Source organism: Primulina tabacum, chromosome 1, assembly GCF_025594145.1.
Source record: "Primulina tabacum isolate GXHZ01 chromosome 1, ASM2559414v2, whole genome shotgun sequence".
Taxonomy (NCBI): domain Eukaryota; kingdom Viridiplantae; phylum Streptophyta; class Magnoliopsida; order Lamiales; family Gesneriaceae; genus Primulina; species Primulina tabacum.
In genome coordinates this window covers 49,880,528-49,901,065 of record NC_134550.1, presented here as the reverse complement: position 1 = coordinate 49,901,065, position 20,538 = coordinate 49,880,528, and the positions used below count along the sequence as shown (strand labels likewise).

General features: G+C 36.3%; 3 protein-coding genes across 3 annotated transcripts; 2 read left to right on the top strand and 1 right to left on the bottom strand.

The window, feature by feature from the left end:
- Positions 1 to 1,748: 1,748 nt before the first annotated feature.
- Positions 1,749 to 3,497, top strand: LOC142511590 (uncharacterized). The gene has a single exon (XM_075619654.1). It carries the CDS (start codon positions 1,749 to 1,751, stop codon positions 3,495 to 3,497), a length of 1,749 nt encoding a protein of 582 aa, XP_075475769.1.
- A 2,318-nt stretch (positions 3,498 to 5,815) lies between these two features.
- On the top strand, positions 5,816 to 7,622 carry LOC142546221 (uncharacterized). The gene has a single exon (XM_075653825.1). It carries the CDS (start codon positions 6,274 to 6,276, stop codon positions 7,357 to 7,359), a length of 1,086 nt encoding a protein of 361 aa, XP_075509940.1. The 5' UTR covers positions 5,816 to 6,273; the 3' UTR covers positions 7,360 to 7,622.
- A 737-nt stretch (positions 7,623 to 8,359) lies between these two features.
- Positions 8,360 to 11,226, bottom strand: LOC142546233 (PHD finger protein ALFIN-LIKE 5-like). The gene is made up of 5 exons (XM_075653835.1): positions 10,866 to 11,226; positions 10,748 to 10,780; positions 9,428 to 9,656; positions 9,026 to 9,161; positions 8,360 to 8,856 (listed from the first exon to the last, which is right to left on the bottom strand). Exons 1-5 carry the CDS (start codon positions 10,954 to 10,956, stop codon positions 8,593 to 8,595), a joined length of 753 nt encoding a protein of 250 aa, XP_075509950.1. The 5' UTR covers positions 10,957 to 11,226; the 3' UTR covers positions 8,360 to 8,592.
- Between the last annotated feature and the right edge of the window lie 9,312 nt (positions 11,227 to 20,538).

Sequence of the window (20,538 nt, the reverse complement as noted above, 5' to 3'; positions counted from 1 at the left end):
TGATTAGTGAAACGATCTCACATAATTTTTTATGATTATTTTTTAGGTTTTACATAATAAATAATTTATGCTCATGACTATATATCCAAGGGCCTAAAAAAAATGTAGTTATTAATATATATTAAAAGTATAAAAAATAATTATGAGAAATATTATTCGCCCACCAAAAAATTTTATGTTGTCATTCACAACCGGATTATTAAATCTTAGGTCCATACCTGTATATCTAAGATGTGCGTCAACCTAGCTAGCGTATAATTTAACTTATACTTAATAATAACAATTTTTAAAACACCTCTTCTTCACGTATTTAACATATTATATTATTTTTTTAATAAAAATATGAGTGTTAAATAGAATAAATACAGAAGAGATGAACACAACAATCTCGTTATCTTTAATAAGTGTTTGAGTCGAACTTAAGAATCTATATTCATGAGATGTGTCGATCGATCCATATTTAAAAGAAAAAGTAATATTTTATATTTAATAAAATAATTTTTTTCAGTGATCGTATCAACTAGAAAATTCGTCACAAAAGTTTTTTCTTGAAACCATTTCGTAAAAGTTTTTGCATGTTTTATAAGTGAGTTTAATAAGGATAAGTTAAGTTGCATACTCGTTCATTTCAAAGAAAATTATAAGCTCATCATCCACTCGCCTCTCGTTAAAAAGAAAAATAATTAAAAATTAATAAATGTTGAAAATAAAAATTGAAATTATTGAATGTTGAAAATAAGAGTGTTAAATATTGAAAATTTGTGTGTGCTGATAGACGTAATGATGTATTTATTTTTAGATTACTTTCAAAGAAATTTTATAAATAGAGCTTGATAAAATTTTATAAAATGTGTAGTTTAATATATTTTGTGAGTTTGAGATTTTTATTTTTTACCGTAAATTTTTTTTAACAATAAAATATGTATTTAAATATATCTTGTGAGTCTGAGATTTTACTTTTTACCCTAAATTTGTATTTTAACAAATTTTTTTTTTGTTTTATAAAAATAAATAAATTCCACCGAAACTTCAAATACTCGTTTGCACGCCAGGCTGGATTTAGCTTTTAGGCTTTGAAATTCAAATAAAAGGATCCAACTTGAATCAACTCCCTAAACACCCTACGCTACGCGTTTGATTTGGTTGTCATTCACAGCCAGTTAGTAAGCAATATCTGACTTCAATCTTACATTTCTTTGCATTATCAAAATAACCAAATTATGCTTTCAAAATAATAACATAAAAAATTCTAATTTTGATTTTTATATTTAAAAATTTGCAATCTAAACTAACATCTGTTGTCAAAATTATATCTCAATAAATTTTTTTAAAAACATTGGACAACTTTACTTATTTTATAAAGATTGTTCATAAAATACTACACTACGTTGATATTATGTTAACGCTACATCAATATCACGTCAGTCTCATGTCGAAAATTGTAAACGGAATAAGATTGAAATTTACCGAAAAACAGCATAAAAAAATAAAATTGTAATTCTCCATTGCAATAACGAGGATAACCAAATTATAAATAGGCCTCTACAAATGAAAACTTTTCAAATTTGACATAGAATTATTATTATTCAGCCTATAATAACGCTTCTACACCAAGAACCACACGCTTAACTTTCGCAATAAAACATCAAAAAACCTTTCAAAAACCAAAAGCGAGAGGAACCCGAGTCCCTGAAAAAAAGGGAAAACTCCTCTCTGTCTCCATTTTTCTCGAAAGAGTCTCGAAAAGAATGGAAGAAGATGGTGATGGGGGAGAGGACTTGACCCCATTCTGGCTTCAAAGCAACGCCAATCTCCCCCGAGCACACCAGCTGCGCCTCCGCGCCTCCTCCGTCTTCTTGAGCTCGGGGTTGGTGGTTTTCCTTCTGCTAGTAACGGCTGTTATCTTCTTGGTTTTTGTTGTACCTTCCACTTTATCTTTAAGTTCTCAGATCTTTAAACCAAATAGTGTAAAAAAGAGTTGGGATTCTTTGAATGTTTTGCTTGTTCTAGTTGCTGTGGTGTTTGGATTTCTGAGCAAAAACAAGGATGAAGATAGGTATTCTTTTTCGTATTATGGTGAAAATCAAGAATCTATCGACAGCAAAAAAAATGAAACCCAGAAATCAAATCCATCAACTCCTCACCACTGGTATAATTCCAACACAATCCAAGGAGAAAAATCGAATCTTTCAAGTTCAGATCGATGGTATGATTATCCAGATTTTGAGAGTAAAGTGGAGTACAAAAATCCAATCTTGAGGAAAAATAGCAGCTCTTACCCGGATCTGCGTGAATTTTCATCGACCCGTTGGGCTCATGAGGATTTTCATAGGAGATTTGAGGATGATATGAATGTGGGTACTAGTAGGGTTGTGGATCCAGGTCAACTCCACCGCCGCCACCGGAGCTTGGAGGAGGTGGACTATCTGAGAGTTCCGTCACAAACCAAGACTGTTTTCGTCGACACATTGGTGAATAAGTCTACGTTAGCCGGAGGTTTTCCACGTTCATCCCATCCCCCGCCGTATCAACCGGTACTACCATCATCGCAGTCGCTGGGGTTACAGGAGAAGCCGAATCGTGCGCAAGAAACTTCAGTGGCACGTAAGGAGAGATCACGCAGGAAGATCGAGAAAGAAATGGAAACCCTTCATACTGTTTCAGCTGAAAGGACTCCTCCGCCACCCCCTCCGCCACCTCCGCCTCAGCAAAACCGCAGCAAAAGTGACAGGAAAAGAGGAGGCTCAGGTGGAAACTCCAGCGCCACTAAAGATTTTCTGAACTCTCTTTACCACAAGAAGAAGAAGAAGCAAAGGCAAAAGAGCGTTGATAATTTGGATTTTCTTCTTCACCAAACTGAAGCTCCGCTAAGCTTCCAGCTTCCACCATCATCGCCGCCGTCCCCACAGCCTCCCTCGGTATTCCAAAACCTGTTCTCATCCAAGAAGCACAAGAGAAAGCGGACAATTACGGTCACAGTCAAATCACCTTCTCCAGCGCCACCCCCAACCCCTCCAGAGCCTCCGACGCCACGAAATGCTGAACCGGAGCAAAATGCCAGTTCCCGAGAAGCACCATTCGCCATCCATAAGCCGGAAAATTTCGAGAATTTGGCGGAAAATTCGAACGGCGGCGGAGAATCTCCTTTAAATCGTGTGCCCCCTCCACCGCCGCTACCGCCGTTCTTAAAAAAACCGGCATGGAAGTTCGTAGTTCAAGGTGATTACGTCAGGCTAGACAGTGTTAACAGCTCCCGAAGTGGGTCTTCGGACCTGGATGAATTGGATTCTGACAACGCCTCCGAAACCGGCAATGTGACGGCGCCGACGCATCCGGCGTCGTTGTTCTGCCCGAGTCCGGATGTGAACTCAAAAGCCGAAAGTTTCATCACAAATTTCCGGGCCAAATTGAAGCTTGAGAGACACCATTCCGTCAACAAGTCGAGAGAATTGGGCTTATCTAGTTTGGGCCCGGGTCCTGGCCCAAGTCAGATTTAATTACCTTTAGTTTTATTGTCTTATTTGTTATATATTTTATATTTACACTCCATTTCCATTTCTTGTTATTTACACTCTATTTGTGAACAAATTTGACACATGAAATAAAGTATAGATAAGACAAATTAGAATGTAAATATCATCAACTTCCATATTTGTAATAATTTTGGTTCTTGCTTTTGCAATAAAAATTTAAAATTGGTTGTTGAATGTACATGCAGCATATTTTATATATTATTAATGGGAAAAAAAGAAAAAACAAATGGTTTTTTGTCTGTTTTTTCTTTTGTTTTTGTTGTTATTGTTAATAATTAAGTTTGATAGATACATGTATATCAATATATATATATATATATATATATATATGAATGCCAAATATATGTGGAGTAAGTCTCTTGTGAGACGGTCTCACGAATCTTTATCTGTGAGACGGGTCAACTCTACCGATATTCACAATAAAAAGTAATACTCTTAGCATAAAAAGTAATATTTTTTCATGCATGACCCAAATAAGATATATGTCTCACAAAATACGATCCGTGAGACCGTCTCACAAGTTTTTGCCATATATGTGAGTACGTTTTTGAATATGGAATATGTTATTTGGATATTATTGAATTTATGATTTACAAAAAGCAATTTTATAAGATTTGATGATATTTATATTAACATATAGGACTAATCTTGGATTATATGTTTGGCAACTGGCCCACCCAAACATACAAATTCAGGAAAATAATTATTATTTGTTTGCATATAATATACAATAACTAAAAAAATAAATAGAACACTTAAAAATAATATTAGTATATTACTAAAAAAAGTAGGTCTATTGTGAAACGGTCTCACGAATCTTTATTTTTGAAATAGGTCAACTTAAAAATAATATTAGTATATTACTAACATTAAGCAATATTCGTGTATGATGCACTAACCATCTTAATTAGGTCTGCCAATTTTCTCAAGTGAGAACTCTAACGCATATCAGCAGCTCCTGGAAAAGTACTTATGCTTAAGTCCACGCCCTATGTGCAATATCACTCGCATGAGGATTATTCAATTCATTGTTGCGTTTACATGAATAACCAACAATATTAACTATAAAAGAGCCATCAATTTCACATAATCCCCCTAAGTTTTGTGAAGTTTGTGACACTATATGAAGATAATGATGCATGTATTGCTCAAATGAAAAAATGATACATAAAAAACGACGGAACTAAATATATTATCCCTATGTTATTCGCATTCACCCAAGAGCTTAAAAGAATAAAGATATTGATATTCGTTACCTTCAATCAAGTGAAAACTCATCAGATCTCTTCACAAAGACATTTTATACGATAATATTCAGAAATCATATATATAATATTGGGATGCACAATCTACGAAATTTGTGAAGAATCGTTCGTGTTAACATGAGGGAGAGTTTACGTGACTGCACTTTTTTTCCCTTACAATGATTTTTATCCCAATGAGTTTTTCCTTAGTAAGATTTTTAACGATGCAGTATAAAAACACATAATGAAGACAATCATTATATCATGATCATCATTACAAGGGAGAGTATTGAAATTATTGAATATTGAAAATAAGAGTTGTAAATAAATATTGAAAATTATTGTGTGATGATATATGTAACGATATATTTATTTTTGGATTATTTTCAAAAAAATTCAATAAATAGGTGTCTCAATTTGTGAAGAAAACACACAGCTTAAGTATTCCAATGAGAGAAGGGAATCACCCGAACCGCTCTTTCTCGGCGAGAGTTTGGATAAGGTTAGCACGTCAGTAAAAACGACGACTTGTCCTCTCACGTGGGATTTTATTATTATATTTATTTTATTGGTTTTATTTATGTTATATTTATTTAATTTTGAAAAAAAAATTAGGCATTTCAATTTTTTTTTATAAAAAATCGATATAGTCTTTAATAAATTATAAAAAATATATAATTTCCTTTATTACTAAATAAATATATATCTAGATAAATCGAACACCATTAATATTTATAACGAGAGTTATATTGAGATTATATTATTGAAATTAAAGTGTATTTAATATAATTTTATAATATCGAAAACAATATATAAAATAACTCTAAATTTCATATCGAGCAAATTGAACCAAAATTTTTGTGGACGAGTAAACGTATTATTATATAAAAAATTAAATTTTAATGAACATTTTGGAGTATTAATTATATTTTTGCCTTTATATATATTTTGGTGTTTATTAACAAAAAGATTAATTAAAAATAATTATGATCATGATTAACAATTAATTATTTAATTTTCGCCTAAAAGACGAATCCACCAACAGATTCAGTGGAGAAGGCTCTCTCTTCCCCCTCTTGTGCCAAACTACATTGACGAACTCTCTCTCTCTCTCTCGATCTCTGTCGCTTGTTCGCATAGATTCCTCGACTTACACCCCATGAAAAACGCCTCTTGGCCGGTGAAATAGATCTCTCCCGGAGAAATATCCCTATCCATGACGTTAAAATGATCGATTATGCGGTAAGAAGATTCAAGGAATGCTAAGCTTGTTTCCTGAAGCGAGAAAGATTCCATTTCTGGTGTACCCGTGAAAGATATATAATCCCATCTCTCAGTAAAGGGATTGGCTTCTGTTTGATTTTGGATGATTTTTACTCTACATATATGCAGATATTTTTCGCGGTTATAGATGTTTTCTTGATATAGAGGCGGAGAGTGGGTGAGGGGTTTCGATTCTTCTTGGGAATTGGAAAGAACTGAACATAGTGGAGAAAATGAATTTGAGAGGTGCTGAGGAAGAATCCACGGCACAAGAAATTCACATTCCAGCGGATATTGAGTGGCAAAAGCTTGACAAAGCGAAGTTTTTCTTCCTGGGTGCGGCTTTATTTTCTGGTCTTTCCGCAGCCCTGTATCCGGCTGTGGTACTGAAAACCCGACAGCAGGTCGCTCACTCGCAGGTTTCTTGTATAAGAACCTCGATTTGGATATTGAAACACGAAGGATTTCGGGGATTTTATCGAGGATTTGGGACCTCTTTGACGGGAACAATACCTGCTCGAGCTCTGTACATGACCGCACTTGAGGTTACCAAAAGTAACGTGGGCACTGCTGCCACTAGGCTAGGATTTCCCGAGACTACTGCATCAGCGATCGCCAATGCTGCAGCTGGATTGAGCGCTGCCATGACGGCCCAAGTGGTTTGGACGCCAGTTGATGTGATAAGCCAGAGACTAATGGCGCAAGGCGGTTGTGGAGGAGCGAGTAAGAGTGTTTCGAACCCATTACCACCTTGTAAATACCTAAATGGGATTGATGCATTCAAGAAGATTGTTAATACAGATGGGATAAGAGGATTGTATAGAGGATTCGGTATATCAATCTTGACTTATGCACCATCTAATGCTGTGTGGTGGGCGTCTTACTCGGTGGCTCAGCGGCTCGTTTGGGGTGGAATGGGGTGTTTTCTTTGCAAGAAAAATGAACATGGGCTTGAAAACAAAATCTTGAATGTTAATACTAATAATTCCACTGATAACAGGCTAAAGCCGGATGCTAAAGCCGTGATGGCAGTACAAGGGCTAAGTGCAGCCATGGCTGGTGGTGTATCGGCTTTAATAACTATGCCTCTAGACACGATCAAGACACGGCTGCAAGTTCTAGACGGTGATGAGAATGGGCGGAAGGGGCCGAGTGTGGGTCAAACGGTGAGGAATTTGGTGAGAGAGGGTGGGTGGATGGCTTGTTACAGAGGGTTGGGTCCGAGATGGGCTTCCATGTCCATGTCTGCGACCACGATGATCACTACATACGAGTTCTTGAAACGTCTGTCGGCTAAGAACCACGAGGTCTTAACATGATCGATCAATGATGCATTCCAAGAACACAAGACTAGCGTAAAGGAATAAGTTTCATTCCTCTTCTTGGTTATTCTAAGCTCACTACCTAACTTTAGTATTGTTTGATCCTTGTTAAAAGTTCCTAGCACGTTTTGCCAGTGAAGATTCCAATCACTTGTGTAGCTATTAGAGAAATATTTCATAAATTTTGCATTTCATGATCTTGAGAATTAGGTGTGCCATCCACTTCTTCTATTACTTAATAATGAAGTGGAATTCTTCAAGTCTTGATCGTGGGATTTAATTGGGGTTCTTTATCGTTTCCTAATTCACAGTAAAGTAGTTTTTCATATAATAATTCTTCAGTCTTTGTATGGATCTCTCTGCCACCAATCTTATTGGAGTCAAGCTGATGAGTAATTATTTTTAAGGGATTTAAAAAGGTTTAAAGGATCATTGATTTTGATGACAATCAGGGATTGTTTATTGGTTGGAACATTAATCTAAATCTTGGCCAATCATAATAGATGACGATGTCCTTTAAGCATAGCGGTGGTGGGTGCAAGAAGATATTGCATTAAATAATTATCGATGGGGCCTATGTGTGCCTGCAAGTTGCAACTTGAGCTCTACTTTCCAAGACACTGATTAAAATTATATTATCCAAACCTTATCTTAATGTCAATTATTATATGTAGAGAAATAACAATATAATTTTAAGTGGATCAATGACGTAGGGATATTTGAATAAGTGTATTGGTTATTAGCATGTCGTTCATGGCTGCCACCTCGAGAATCAAGAATTATCATGATAGCATGGCTAAAAATACAAATATGCAATATGTTGAAACAATCGCCCTTAAATTGAGAGATTAAAGTTCACAGTCGAAAAGTTATAATGGGCTCGATGACCATATTGATATTATTATCCTTATCCTTGAGTCATGAAAAGCCCGGCAAAAGCACCTACATTCGTTGGTCAACCACGTTGGAATAAAATATGCCAAGAAAGATCCAGAAAAAACAGAAATCCTAACTTAATAAAGACATGATAGTTCCACAAAATGGACTGATTCAGCCTACATGGAAATAATACTGTACTACCAAGAGTTGAATCCCCTCTACCCACACGTACTCGTGCATAAGCTGACACTAATTTTAACAATTAAACAAGAGAAGTAGGCAGAGGCAGCCGTTGAAGTTTCAAAAGAGTAGAGAGAAAGAGTACTACAAGTAGAATATGTTTGACAATCTCTAAGGTCGAGATCTCTTGTTGCTGCATGAAGGGCATTTGTATTGCTTGATATGCTCGGCTCGCGCAGGTGTAATCTTCACACACTTACCATGGAACCACTTCTCACATAAGTCGCAGCATATCCAGAATTCATCCGATGCATAGTTCTCCCCACAAGCTCCGCAGAGGGTGTCTCCATGCTCGTCTTCTTCTTCATCATCCAATCCCTCTTCTTCGTCTTTTGTCTGCAACTTTAAAACTTTTTCCGAGGCATCAGACGCACGCTGCAAGCAAACGTAAAAAGTGACAGCGCCACAATGAAGAGCATTGCATTGTCAAACAGATTAAACCTGTTCAGTGTACTGAGCTCAAATCATGCTCAAAACTGCAGTAAATTGAAGGAAAAATAAAAAAATCTAACTCAACAGAGCGTATGCCCAATCCTTTTCTCACCATTTTAGGGTTTGATTTGGATTTGTTGCTACTGTGATTAGATACTGAAGATTTCTCTTTCTGTTGTTTCTTTGCAGCGCCAGTAACGACTTCGAATACAGTTGGGAGCTCATTGATCATGTTGAAGAGTCGCTTCCTGAATGAAGAAATACAGTGAGATTATACATGATAAACAAAGGAAACAGACGATTTAATGAAACTACAGAACAAATCTTGATAAGAATATAAATCAACTGAAATTGAAAAAATTTCTCTCCGACAAATTACTAAATTTAGCCAGAGGAACTATGAATCAACATTGACCTTCAAAACAAGTGGAAACATGAAAAAATTTGACATCAGAGCCAATTATGAACGTAGTTCAAAAATCAACATGTATTAAACATGGAAATGAGCATCCACCTGTCAGATTTATCAAATCCAAATCTAGCACCAAAATAAAAAGCAACGGCAAGCAACCAAGCATCACTGTGGACAGCAACAAGGGATAACCAGTCTTTTTCTTGCATCCCATCTCTAGCAAAGTTGATGCCCAGAGCGGGCTCAGGAAGTTCAGGAGGCACTTCTTCAGCAGGCAAATTGACCTCCCATTGTTCACTAGGAAATCCGTACAAGCACAAGTTCTCCTTCTCTGTAAAGCCAAACATGAAATGATCAATACTGGATGAATTATATACAAAGGAGAAGTAAATAAACAAATTAATTTTAGAACAATAAGGAGCATCACACACATTAGGTATCAAAACACTGTAGAATTGAAAGTTTTTACTAACCAAACTAATATACCATGCTTAACAGTCATTTATAATAGTCCTACAGCAGATTACCCAAAACCAAGAAACTTAAAAAACAGAAACCGCTGTTAGGAACAACAAACAGAAAATAGAAGGAGAAAACAGAAAAATAATATATCAAGATTTATGCAGAAAACATCGTCAAATAGAATAGGGAAAAACCATGGCAGCAATAGAAATTGTATGCATCTTTTATGACAGCTTTGGTACAATTACAAGAGATATTTATTACATAAATACTAAATCCTCAGGCTACATAAAATGTAACGAAAATACTAACATACCCTTCAATAATATTCACTAGGCAGCAGTCCTTCAAATAGATTCCCCAAATTCTATCAACCACTTGATTTATGATTGAAGGTTTCAAAAGAGAAAAACTTCTAATCCATTACTCAAATTGCTCGGCTAAATATACTCGTGTGTTCCTTTCAAATTCTTAAACCATTTATTTTAAGTTTTTCTTTCAAACCTAACATCACATTTCAAAACCTCGAAAATTGAATTGGTTTGAAATCCATACATCCAAATAAGTTTTCATATTAAATCCTTGCATCTAAATGCAGGATCCAAGAATTTTTTAAAAAATTTCAACATCAACATGGAGCCAGGCACCACTATTACGCTCAGATAATATTAAACTGATAATGAAATGGATCCATTCCACCCTCAACATCAAGAGGAACACATCAATCACCTAGAGCAACCAGACTACAAAAAACACCCGAAAATAATTAAGCAAAATGCATATCCCAATGCCAATGCCAATATTTTCACAACTAAATTCATGAAAACAAGAGTGTTTTGTTTTCTTCAGAAAAGTATATGGTAAACACATGACAGGCACTTATAAATCAATAAGAAAAGTACAACAAAACTAATTTAAGACCACAACGAAAGTAACATCTCGTTAAAAATAACCGCAGACCAGGATCACACTGCTGATAAAATTCTTCAACATCTGCAAAAACCAAAGGAAAAAAAAAATCCCACATCAAAAATAGAACAACAAATCGAACAAAAAGAAGTGCACAACAAAAACTTACCAGTAGTGAGAGCTTTGATAAGGCCACCCCGTCGACCCTTAAAATCCCGAAAGACTTCTTCAACAGTACGTGGATTGTACCCTGCCTCCATTGCTTTTCCTCTGTTCTTCGTTCAAGTCCAGCTCAACCAAATTAAGGGAAAAAAAAACAGCTGAAATAAGCCAATATAACAGAAATCTGAGCTTGTAAACAGAAAGAGAGGTGCAAAAATTCGTGGGGTTTGAGCGTAGTGGATAAAAAATAAATATTTGAAAGAGAGAATCGAAGGAGAAGGGGGAAGAAAAGGACGCGAGGAGCGAGAGATGAGGCGGATTTGAATCTGGCCGAGGAGGAGGGGTTTAACTACATTTGAGAGTGCGGTGATGAGTCCGAAAACCACAACATTTATAGAAGGTGAATTTCCTATATTGCCCCTTGCCAATTGTGTTAATTTTTTTTTAAAAAAAATAAATTGTCTTCAAATTTTAAGACAAACATTGGAATTTAAAATTATATATATGTTTTCCCGAAATTAAATTGCCTGTAAATTGGTCCATGATTCGTGCCATTTTTATTACAAAATAAAAATATAATATAAATTTTTACCCACAAAATACTAATGCTATAGATCGAACATAACAAAAATAAAAAGAATTAGGGATTTTTTATTCAAATAAATTAGCTGAAAATTAGAAGCGAGTAGTATGCCAAACTTTTTCAAAATTAATTTAAGCAAAAGTTTGTGTGAGACGGTCTCACAGGTCGTATTTTGTGAGACATGTATCTTATTTGGGTCATCCATGAAAAAATATTACTTTTTATGCTAAGATTATTATTTTTTATTGTGAATATCGGTAGGATTGACCCGTGTCACAGATAAAGATTTGTGAGACCGTCTCACAAGAGACCTACTCATTAATTTATAACATATCGGAAAAAAAATTTAAGAAGAACTAAAAAAATTGAATCTTTTATAATTGCAAGGCAACTAATTAGTAGACGTGTGGAATTTAAAATTAGAAAGAGCATATAAAAGAAATTTCTTTCACTTTAAATTCGTCAATAATTGAGTAAATACTATAAATTTGAGTAATCTTTTTTTTTTTAAATAAAAATTAGTAGCGAATCTAGCAAAAAGTTCATCTTCCACAATTCACACCGACCCACCGCATAACACACATTGTGATAAATAAAAAATAAACAAAGATTTTAAGGCAAGAAGTACGATTCAATGTGTAATTCTTGTAGTGTTATTTTTTCTGAGCTCAATAAAAACTTTTTTTATTATTCATGTGTCTTTTGATAAATTTATTATTCCTATGCGTTTTGTAAATTTTTTTCTCAATATAAAGTTATTTTTATTAGGCATAGTATAAACAAAAACTTTTTGTATTTACTAAATTTATTATATAGTATTGTAAATTGGACAAATATAAAACATATTATCTAACTCATAAGAGTTATTGATGTGATCCGAGTAAATCAGGTGAGCAAAGTCGGGGCGATCTGCCGGACAATGATATTAGTGTTTAAGGAAAATGAGTAAGGAAAGAATATATCTTGTGAGGAAAATATATCCCTGTAACCTTGGGCTTCTACCGTGACCTGCAAACAATGAAATGAACTCGTGAATGGGCGTCGGAGGAGTGTCTGGCGTATCCACTCTGATGCTTAAGTCAGCAGGTGAAGAAGAAAATTAAAATGGCTTATATATGTGTAAATATACATAAGTGCTTGAGAATTCAAAGTTCCAGAATTTGTAAATGGGATTGATACCTGCTATTTATAGGATGAAATCTCATGATTACCTTGTTTTCAGTATCCACCTGCTAAGTATGGCAAGGGGGCTGCCAATACCTGTTTCTGATGACTTCTCTGACACGCCAAATTCATGTTGTTCTGACAGAAACGATTGCCAAGCATAAGGTAGCTCATACTGGTACATTCGAGTGTGACGCACTTCTCGAGGTAGCCCGGGTAGAAGGTTCCCGTGAGTTTGTATGAGAGTCCGGGCTCTTGATTGGCTGGGGAGAAAATATCCCGGGTAATCCCATGCTCGGCTGCCGAAGAAAGTGATCTGCATATTGATTCTGCTTTGGGTTATCCATTTAGTTTCCCGGATCATCCATGACCCGGGCTCCTATGGAGTATCAGTTATATTAAAGAGGAAGATTTATTTTGAGTTCGACATTTTTGAGGTGTTCATTTTCAAGAGAAGCAAGATCAACAACTGATTTAAGCTGAAGAAAATAGATGAATATTTCTCAAATGCTCACATTGGTTGTAAAATCTTGTTGATCATTACAGTTACAATATTAAATATGGAAAGAAGTTTCTTAAAGTTAAAGTTCATCAATTTTTTAAAAAAATTTGAGAGAGAAATTATTGACCAACTTAATGAATTTTTTTAGTTCTAAAAATGTAAAACACATTGTTTTTTAGTGATCATTCTCAATTTGTTTGATTTTATTTTTCAATTATAATATAAATATTTTGACTGTTGCCTATTGTTTGACTTATTATATTATCTGTAGTGTATTGATTTAACTTGAAAATGTTATCGTAAAATTAAAAGAATATGAATTACATTATAATTTATAGATTTTTAAAAAAAAATGCAGACATATACCCAAATTTTTTTTATGTAGTGAAAGACATTGCATTCCAATATTATGTTTTTTAAATAATTGTGATTTGAAATTTAGCTCTAACTTTCGTAATTTCAACAGAAAAATCAAAATCTGGAGATACTAAGAAGTTGGACAGAACCAACCTCGGATCAAAGCGTTCATTTTAAAAGGGTATCGACCAATATCTATGTACACAATAAACCATAGCAGGGGGACATGCCGGTGGATTACAAGGACATCAGAAGGAAGACAAAGTTGATTCTTGAAACTGAGAGATCTTACATTGCCCAAAAAACGAAGTGTAACTACCCGAAACAAAGGGATAGATATACCAAATTCTTCCATGATTTAATCAAGAGGAATAATAAGAGGAACGCCATAGTTGCATTACATGTCGGCAGGAGCAGTTATTGCATGTTGGGTGAATTGGCTGAATTCGTTGAATAAAAAACGTGGGATGCAAATATTGGCTTATAATTGTCAAAATAAGGCACATGGATTTCAGACAGAAATAACGCGTTTTTAATGCGTTTTCACACTGACAGAGGCTCTATAAATAGATATTCCCCCTTCATTCTGAAATCATCACTTTTTCGAGTTTTCTCTCATCCTATTAGTTCTATAATATTTGTGAGGGGTTTGTTCTCCTGTATTAAGAGAGTGTGTGTTCTCTTTAGAAACACATTGAGTGAGTTGTACAACACAAAATATTATAGTGAAATTCTTTTCATATTGCCCGTGATTTTTACCCAAATAATTTTTAAGGGTTTTCCACGTAAATCTCGGTGTCCAATTTATTTTTTATTTTCAGGTTTATTATCTCAAATTACCACAAGTGGGACCAACAAGTGGTATCAGAGCCTTGATTTAAAATTCTTAAAATTCTGAGTATGCTATGTGGTTGCATGCCTAAACTGATTTTCCACATCAGAAAAGATTTTTTGAGATTTTTTTATTAAGACGAGATTATTTTGTTCAGTCTACTAAATTGTTGTAGACATAATGGCAGGCAGGTACGAGATAGCAAAGTTCAACGGAATCAATTTTATACTGTGAAAAATAAAGATACAAGCAATTTTAAGAAATGAGAATTGCTTGGCGGCTATTGGAGATAGACAGTTGAAATTACGGACGATGGAAAGTGGAATGATATGAATGACAATGATGTTGCCAATTTACACTTGGCTATAGCAGACGAAGAATTGTCAAGTATCTCTTAGATAAAAATAGCCAAAGTTATCTGGGATACTCTGACAAAGATGTACGTGGTCAAGTCGCTACACAACATGATTTTCCTAAAGAGAAGGCTTTGTACTCTTCGGATGACCGACCATATCAACACACTAAATACTCTATTTGCCCAACTCAATTCCATGGGGCATAAAATAGGGGAAAATGAACGTGCGGAGCTTCTACTTCAAAGTCTGCCAGATTCATATCATCAACATAACTAACAATATTCTCATGGGCTTTCTAAAATTCGACGATGTCTTAACTGCGGCTCTCGGAGAAAAAAACCGGCGCAAGAATAAGGAAGACATGTTGGTAACTTCGAAGCAGGCAGAGGCTTTAACGATGATAAGAGGAAGATTTATGGACCGTGACTCCAGTGGGAGCCAAATACGGGGTAGATCAAAGTCGAGAAGTAAGAAAAAAATATTTACTGCTTTAAATGTGGCGGTAAAGGGCACTTCAAGAAAGAGTGTACGAGTATCGAGAAGAATTCTCAAGGAAATGTGGCCAGTACTTCAGGCAGTGGTGAAATATTATTCAGTGAAGCAGCAACAGTTGTAGAAGGCAGACACAAATTTTGTGACACATGGATTATGGATTCAGGAGCGATGTGGCACATGATGTCTCGGAGAGAATGGTTTGATCATTATGAACTAGTCTCAGGATGATCTGTATTCATGGGAAATGATCATGCCTTGGAAATTGCTAGGGTCAGTACTATTAGAATAAAAATATTTGATGGCATCATTCGCACCATACAAGAGGTACGACATGTGAAAGGACTGACGAAGAATCTTTTGTCCTTGGGGCAATTGGATGACATCGGGTGTAAAACCCGTATCGAGAACAGGATCATGAAAATTGTGAACGGTGCGCTTGTGGTTATGAAGGCGGAAAAAGTTACTGCAAATTTATATGTACTTTTGGGAGAGGCACACAAAGAGATGGAACTAGCTGTTGCATCAATTGGTTCAAGAGAAGAATTAACAGTGTTATGGCATAGAAAGCTCGAGCATATGTCAGAACGAGGGTTGAAAATTCTCTCAGAACGGAAGCTGCTGCCGGGACTTACAAAAGTGTCACTACTTTTTTGTGAGCACTGTGTTACCAGTAAACAACACAGATTAAAGTTTGACACTTCTACTGCCAGGAGCAAAAGCATACTGGAGCTGATTCATTCGGATGTTTGGCAAGCACAAGTTGTATCCCTAGGAGGAGCGAGATATTTTGTCTCGTTCATTAATGATTTCTCTAGGAGATGTTGGGTGTATCCAATCAAAAAAAAATCAGATGTTTTCCAGATCTTCAAAGATTTCAAAGCGCGGGTTGAACTTGATTGTAAAAAGAAAATCAAGTGTCTGAGGACTTGACAATGGAGGAGAATATACCAGTGACGAGTTTGATGCATTTTGTCAACATGAGGGCATCAAAAGACAGTTCACGACGGCTTACACACCTCAGCAGAATGGAGTGGCGGAGCGGATGAATAGAACCTTTTTGGACAAAACAAGAGTTATGTTGAGGACTGCGGGTCTAGACAAGTCATTTTGGGCGGAAGCAGTCAAAACCGCTTGTTATATTATCAATCGTTCTCCTTCAGTGGCGATTGATCTGAAGACTCCGATGGAGATGTGGACCGGGAAGCCGACAGATTATTCTCATTTGCATACATTTGGAAGTCCTGTGTACGTTCTGTACAATGAACAAGAAAGATCGAAGTTGGATTCGAAATCCAGAAAATGTATCTTCTTGGGTTATGCTGATGGAATAAAGGGGTTTCGTTTGTGGGATCCTACTATTAACAAGCTTGTCATCAGCAGGGATGTTATCTTCGAGGAAGATAAAGTAAAGGGAGACAAAGGCACATTGAATTCAGAAACTACTATATTTCAGGTGGAAAATAAGACGGACAAATGTCAAGTTTCTTGTGAAGCAGTACTAGAGCATGAAGAACAAGAACATATTGAGTCTGAGGTTTCCAATGTGAGGCAGTCAACTCGAGACAGAAGACCACCAGGTTGGCTTTCAGATTATGTCACTGAAAGCAATATTGCATATTGTCTATTATCAGAGGATGGTGAGCAATCGAGTTTCCACGAGGCTACTCAAAGCTCGGATGTATCCTTGTGGATGATAGCAATGCAAGAAGAGTTGAAGGCATTAGACATGAATAAAACTTGGGATCTTATTACACTACCACAAGGGAGAAAATCCATTGGAAACAGATGGGTCTATAAGACCAATCATGATGGTAATAACCAAGTGGAGCGGTATCGTGCTAGATTGGTGGTAAAAGGGTATGCTCAGAAAGAAGGCATTGACTTCAATGAGATTTTTTCTCCTGTGATTCGACTTACAACAGTCAGAGTAGTGTTGGCATTGTGTGCGGTGTTTGACCTACATCTAAAACAGCTAGATGTGAAAACGGCATTTCTTCATGGAGATCTTGAAGAAGAAATCTATATTCTCTAGCCAGAAGGTTTTGCGGAAAAAGACAAAGAGAACTTGGTTTGCAGGTTGAATAAATCTCTGTACGGTCTCAAACAGGCGCCGATGTATTGGTACAAGAGATTTAATTCCTATATCATGAGTCTTGGATACAACAAATTGAGTGCAGACCCTTGTACATATTTCAAGAGGTCTGGTGATGATTATATTATTTTGCTGTTGTATGTAGACGACATGTTGGTAGCAGGCCCCAACAAAGATCAGGTCCAAGGATTGAAGGCACAATTGGTTAGAGAATTTGATATGAAGGACTTGGGACCAGCAAACAAGATTCTAGGGATGCAAGTTCACCGAGATAGAAGTAACAGAAAGATTTGGCTTTCCCCAAAAAATTATTTGAAGAAAGTCTTGCAACGCTTCAACATGCAAGATAGTAAGCCAATATCGACCCCTCTTTCCTGTTAACTTCAAGTTATCCTCCGAGATGTGTCCTAGCAGTGAAGCAGAGAGGATGGAGATGTCTCGAGTATCATATGCATCAGCAGTGAGAAGTTTGATGTTCGCCATGATCTGTACAAGACCAGACATTGCTCAAGCTGTGGGAGCAGTTAGTCGGTATATGGCGAATCCTGTACGAGATCATTGGATCACTGTTAAGAGGATCCTTAGATACATTAAGGGTACCTCAAGTGCTGCATTATGTTATGGAGGATCAGATTTTACACTCAAGAGCTATGTCGATTCAGATTATGCAGGTGATCCTGATAAGAGAAAATCTACTACTGGTTATTTGTTTACACTTGCAGGGGGAGCAGTAAGCTGTGTTTCAAAACTGCAAACAGTTGTGACGTTATCTAGAACAGAGGCAGAATATATGGCAGCTACTCAAGCTTACAAGGAGGCAATATGGATTAAAAGGTTATTGGAGGAAATCAGACACAAACAAGATAATGTTTCTTTGTTTGGTGACAGTCAGAGTGTCTTGCACATGGCAAGGAATCCAGCTTTTCATTCCAGGACGAAACACATTGGAGTCCAATTTCACTTTGTACGGGAAGTAGTAGCAGAAGGAAGCGTGGATATGCAGAAGATCCATACGAAAGACACCATAGCTGATGTTCTGACCAAGCCAGTGAACATTGAAAAGTTTGAGTGCTGTAGATCCTCAAGTGGCCTAGCAGAAATGTAAGCAGCAGGTAATGGCAATAATGAAAGGATGTGTATATATGTGTTTGATTCGCAATCAAATCTCCAAGTGGGAGAAATGTCGGCAGGAGCATTTATTGCATGTTGGGTGAATTGGCTGAATTCGTTGAATAAAAAACGTGGGATGCAAATGTTGGCTTATAATTGTCAAAATAAGACATAGGGATTTCAGAAAGAAATAACGCGTTTTCACACTGACAGAGTCTCTATAAATAGATCTTCCCCATTCATTTTGAAATCATCACTTTTTCGAGTTTTTTCTCATCCTATTAGTTCTATAATATTTGTGAGGTGTTTCTTCTCTTGTATTAAGAGAGTGTGTGCTCTTTGGAAACACAATGAGTGAGTTGTACACCACAAAATATTATAGTGAAATTTTTTTCATCTTGCCCGTGGTTTTTACCCTAAATTATTTAGGGGTTTTTCACGTAAATATCGGTGTCCAATTTATTCTTTATTTTCGGGTTTTATTATCTCAAATTATCGCAAATTGGACCAACGTTACAGAGACAAGATGGTACTAACACAACTGATTCGAAGGAAATTTATTGCCAATTCTTGGAGTTCTATAAAGGTCTTTTAGGGTACAAAGAAGATAGAGTCTCGGTGCAAAGAGACATTTTAGCAGGTGGCCCATGTGTTGCTGTTAGTGATCGGGAGAGATTGACAAAATCTATTACATTGGAGGAAGTTCGAGGAGCACTGTTTGAAATTGATGAAGACAAAGCTCCAGGTTCAGACGGGTATGGTTCTCAATTCTTTAAAGCTTCTTGGAATCTCATTGGTTCTGATGTTTTTGCAGCTGTCCAAGAATTATATTTGAACGGATGTCTATTGAAGCAGTGGAACCATTCTATCATTACATTAGTACCGAAATCGACTGAAGCTACATCTGTTAATGACTATCGGCCCATCACTTGTTGTGCGGTATTCTACAAAATTATCTCTAAAGTGCTAGTCGATAGATTGAAGCAGATGACTAGAGGTCAGATTGATGAGGCTCAAGCTGCATTTATCCAAGGCCGATCAATTGTTGATAACATCCATTTGGCACAAGAGCTTCTTCGGAAGTATGCTCGCAAATGTGGCTTGCCTAGATGTGCTCTTAAAGTGGATATTCAGAAAGCTTATGATACAATAGATTGGGGTTTCTTGAAAGAGGTATTCAACTTCCTTAATTTCTCGTACAGATTTATAGGATGGATCATAGAATGTGTTTCTACTACATCATATTTCATTGCATTGAATGGACAATACCATGGACATTTTGAAGGTAAAAGAGGGCTTAGACAAGGAGACCCTCTTTCCCCTTTCTTATTTACACGTTGTCTTGAGGTGTTATCTCGATCACTCAAAACAATGTCACGATCTCCAATGTTCGGTTCTCACACGAAGTGTCTTAATACTCATATCACACATATGGCTTATGTGGATGACTTGCTTCTTTTCTCTCGTAATGATGTACAAAGTGTCTCTATGGTTATGAGTTGTCTCACAAATTTTGAGAATATGGTGGGATTGAAAATTAATTTCTTGAAATCTAGTATCTATATGGCTAGTTTAGACACGGAGGTGCGACATGAAATTCTTGACATCACAGGCTTCCACCTCGGCGATCTACCATTCAGATATCTTGGTATCATGTTGGCTTCGAAAAAACTAAGAACTTCTGATTATAGCATCTTGGTGGATAACATTGCTGCCAAAATTAGATCATGGCCCCGTCAATCTCTCTCCTCCGCTGGGAAGTTGGAGCTTATCAGGTCGGTGGTACAAGGGTATGGATTGTTTCTGGTTATCGGTCCTTCCACTCCCAATTAATATTATAGATGCTATCTATGCTTTATGCCAGAAATTTGTTTGGCATACCAAGCGTCCGCCTGTTGCTTGGAGCTTGGTGTGTCGACCTGTTGAGGATGGGGGAATGAGACTGAAGAATTTGAAATCTTGGAATTATGCGTTGTTAGCCAAAACATTGTGGAAAATACATTTTAAAAAAGATTGTCTCTGGATTAAATGGTTGAACCACACTTATAGCCACTTTGGTAATATCTGGGAATGGAATGGGCTTAAAGAAGATTCCCCTCTAATTAAGCAAATCCTTCATATTCGAGACATAATAATTTCAAAGGTAGGATCGACGAATGATGCTATCTTGTGCTTGAACAAATGGTTCA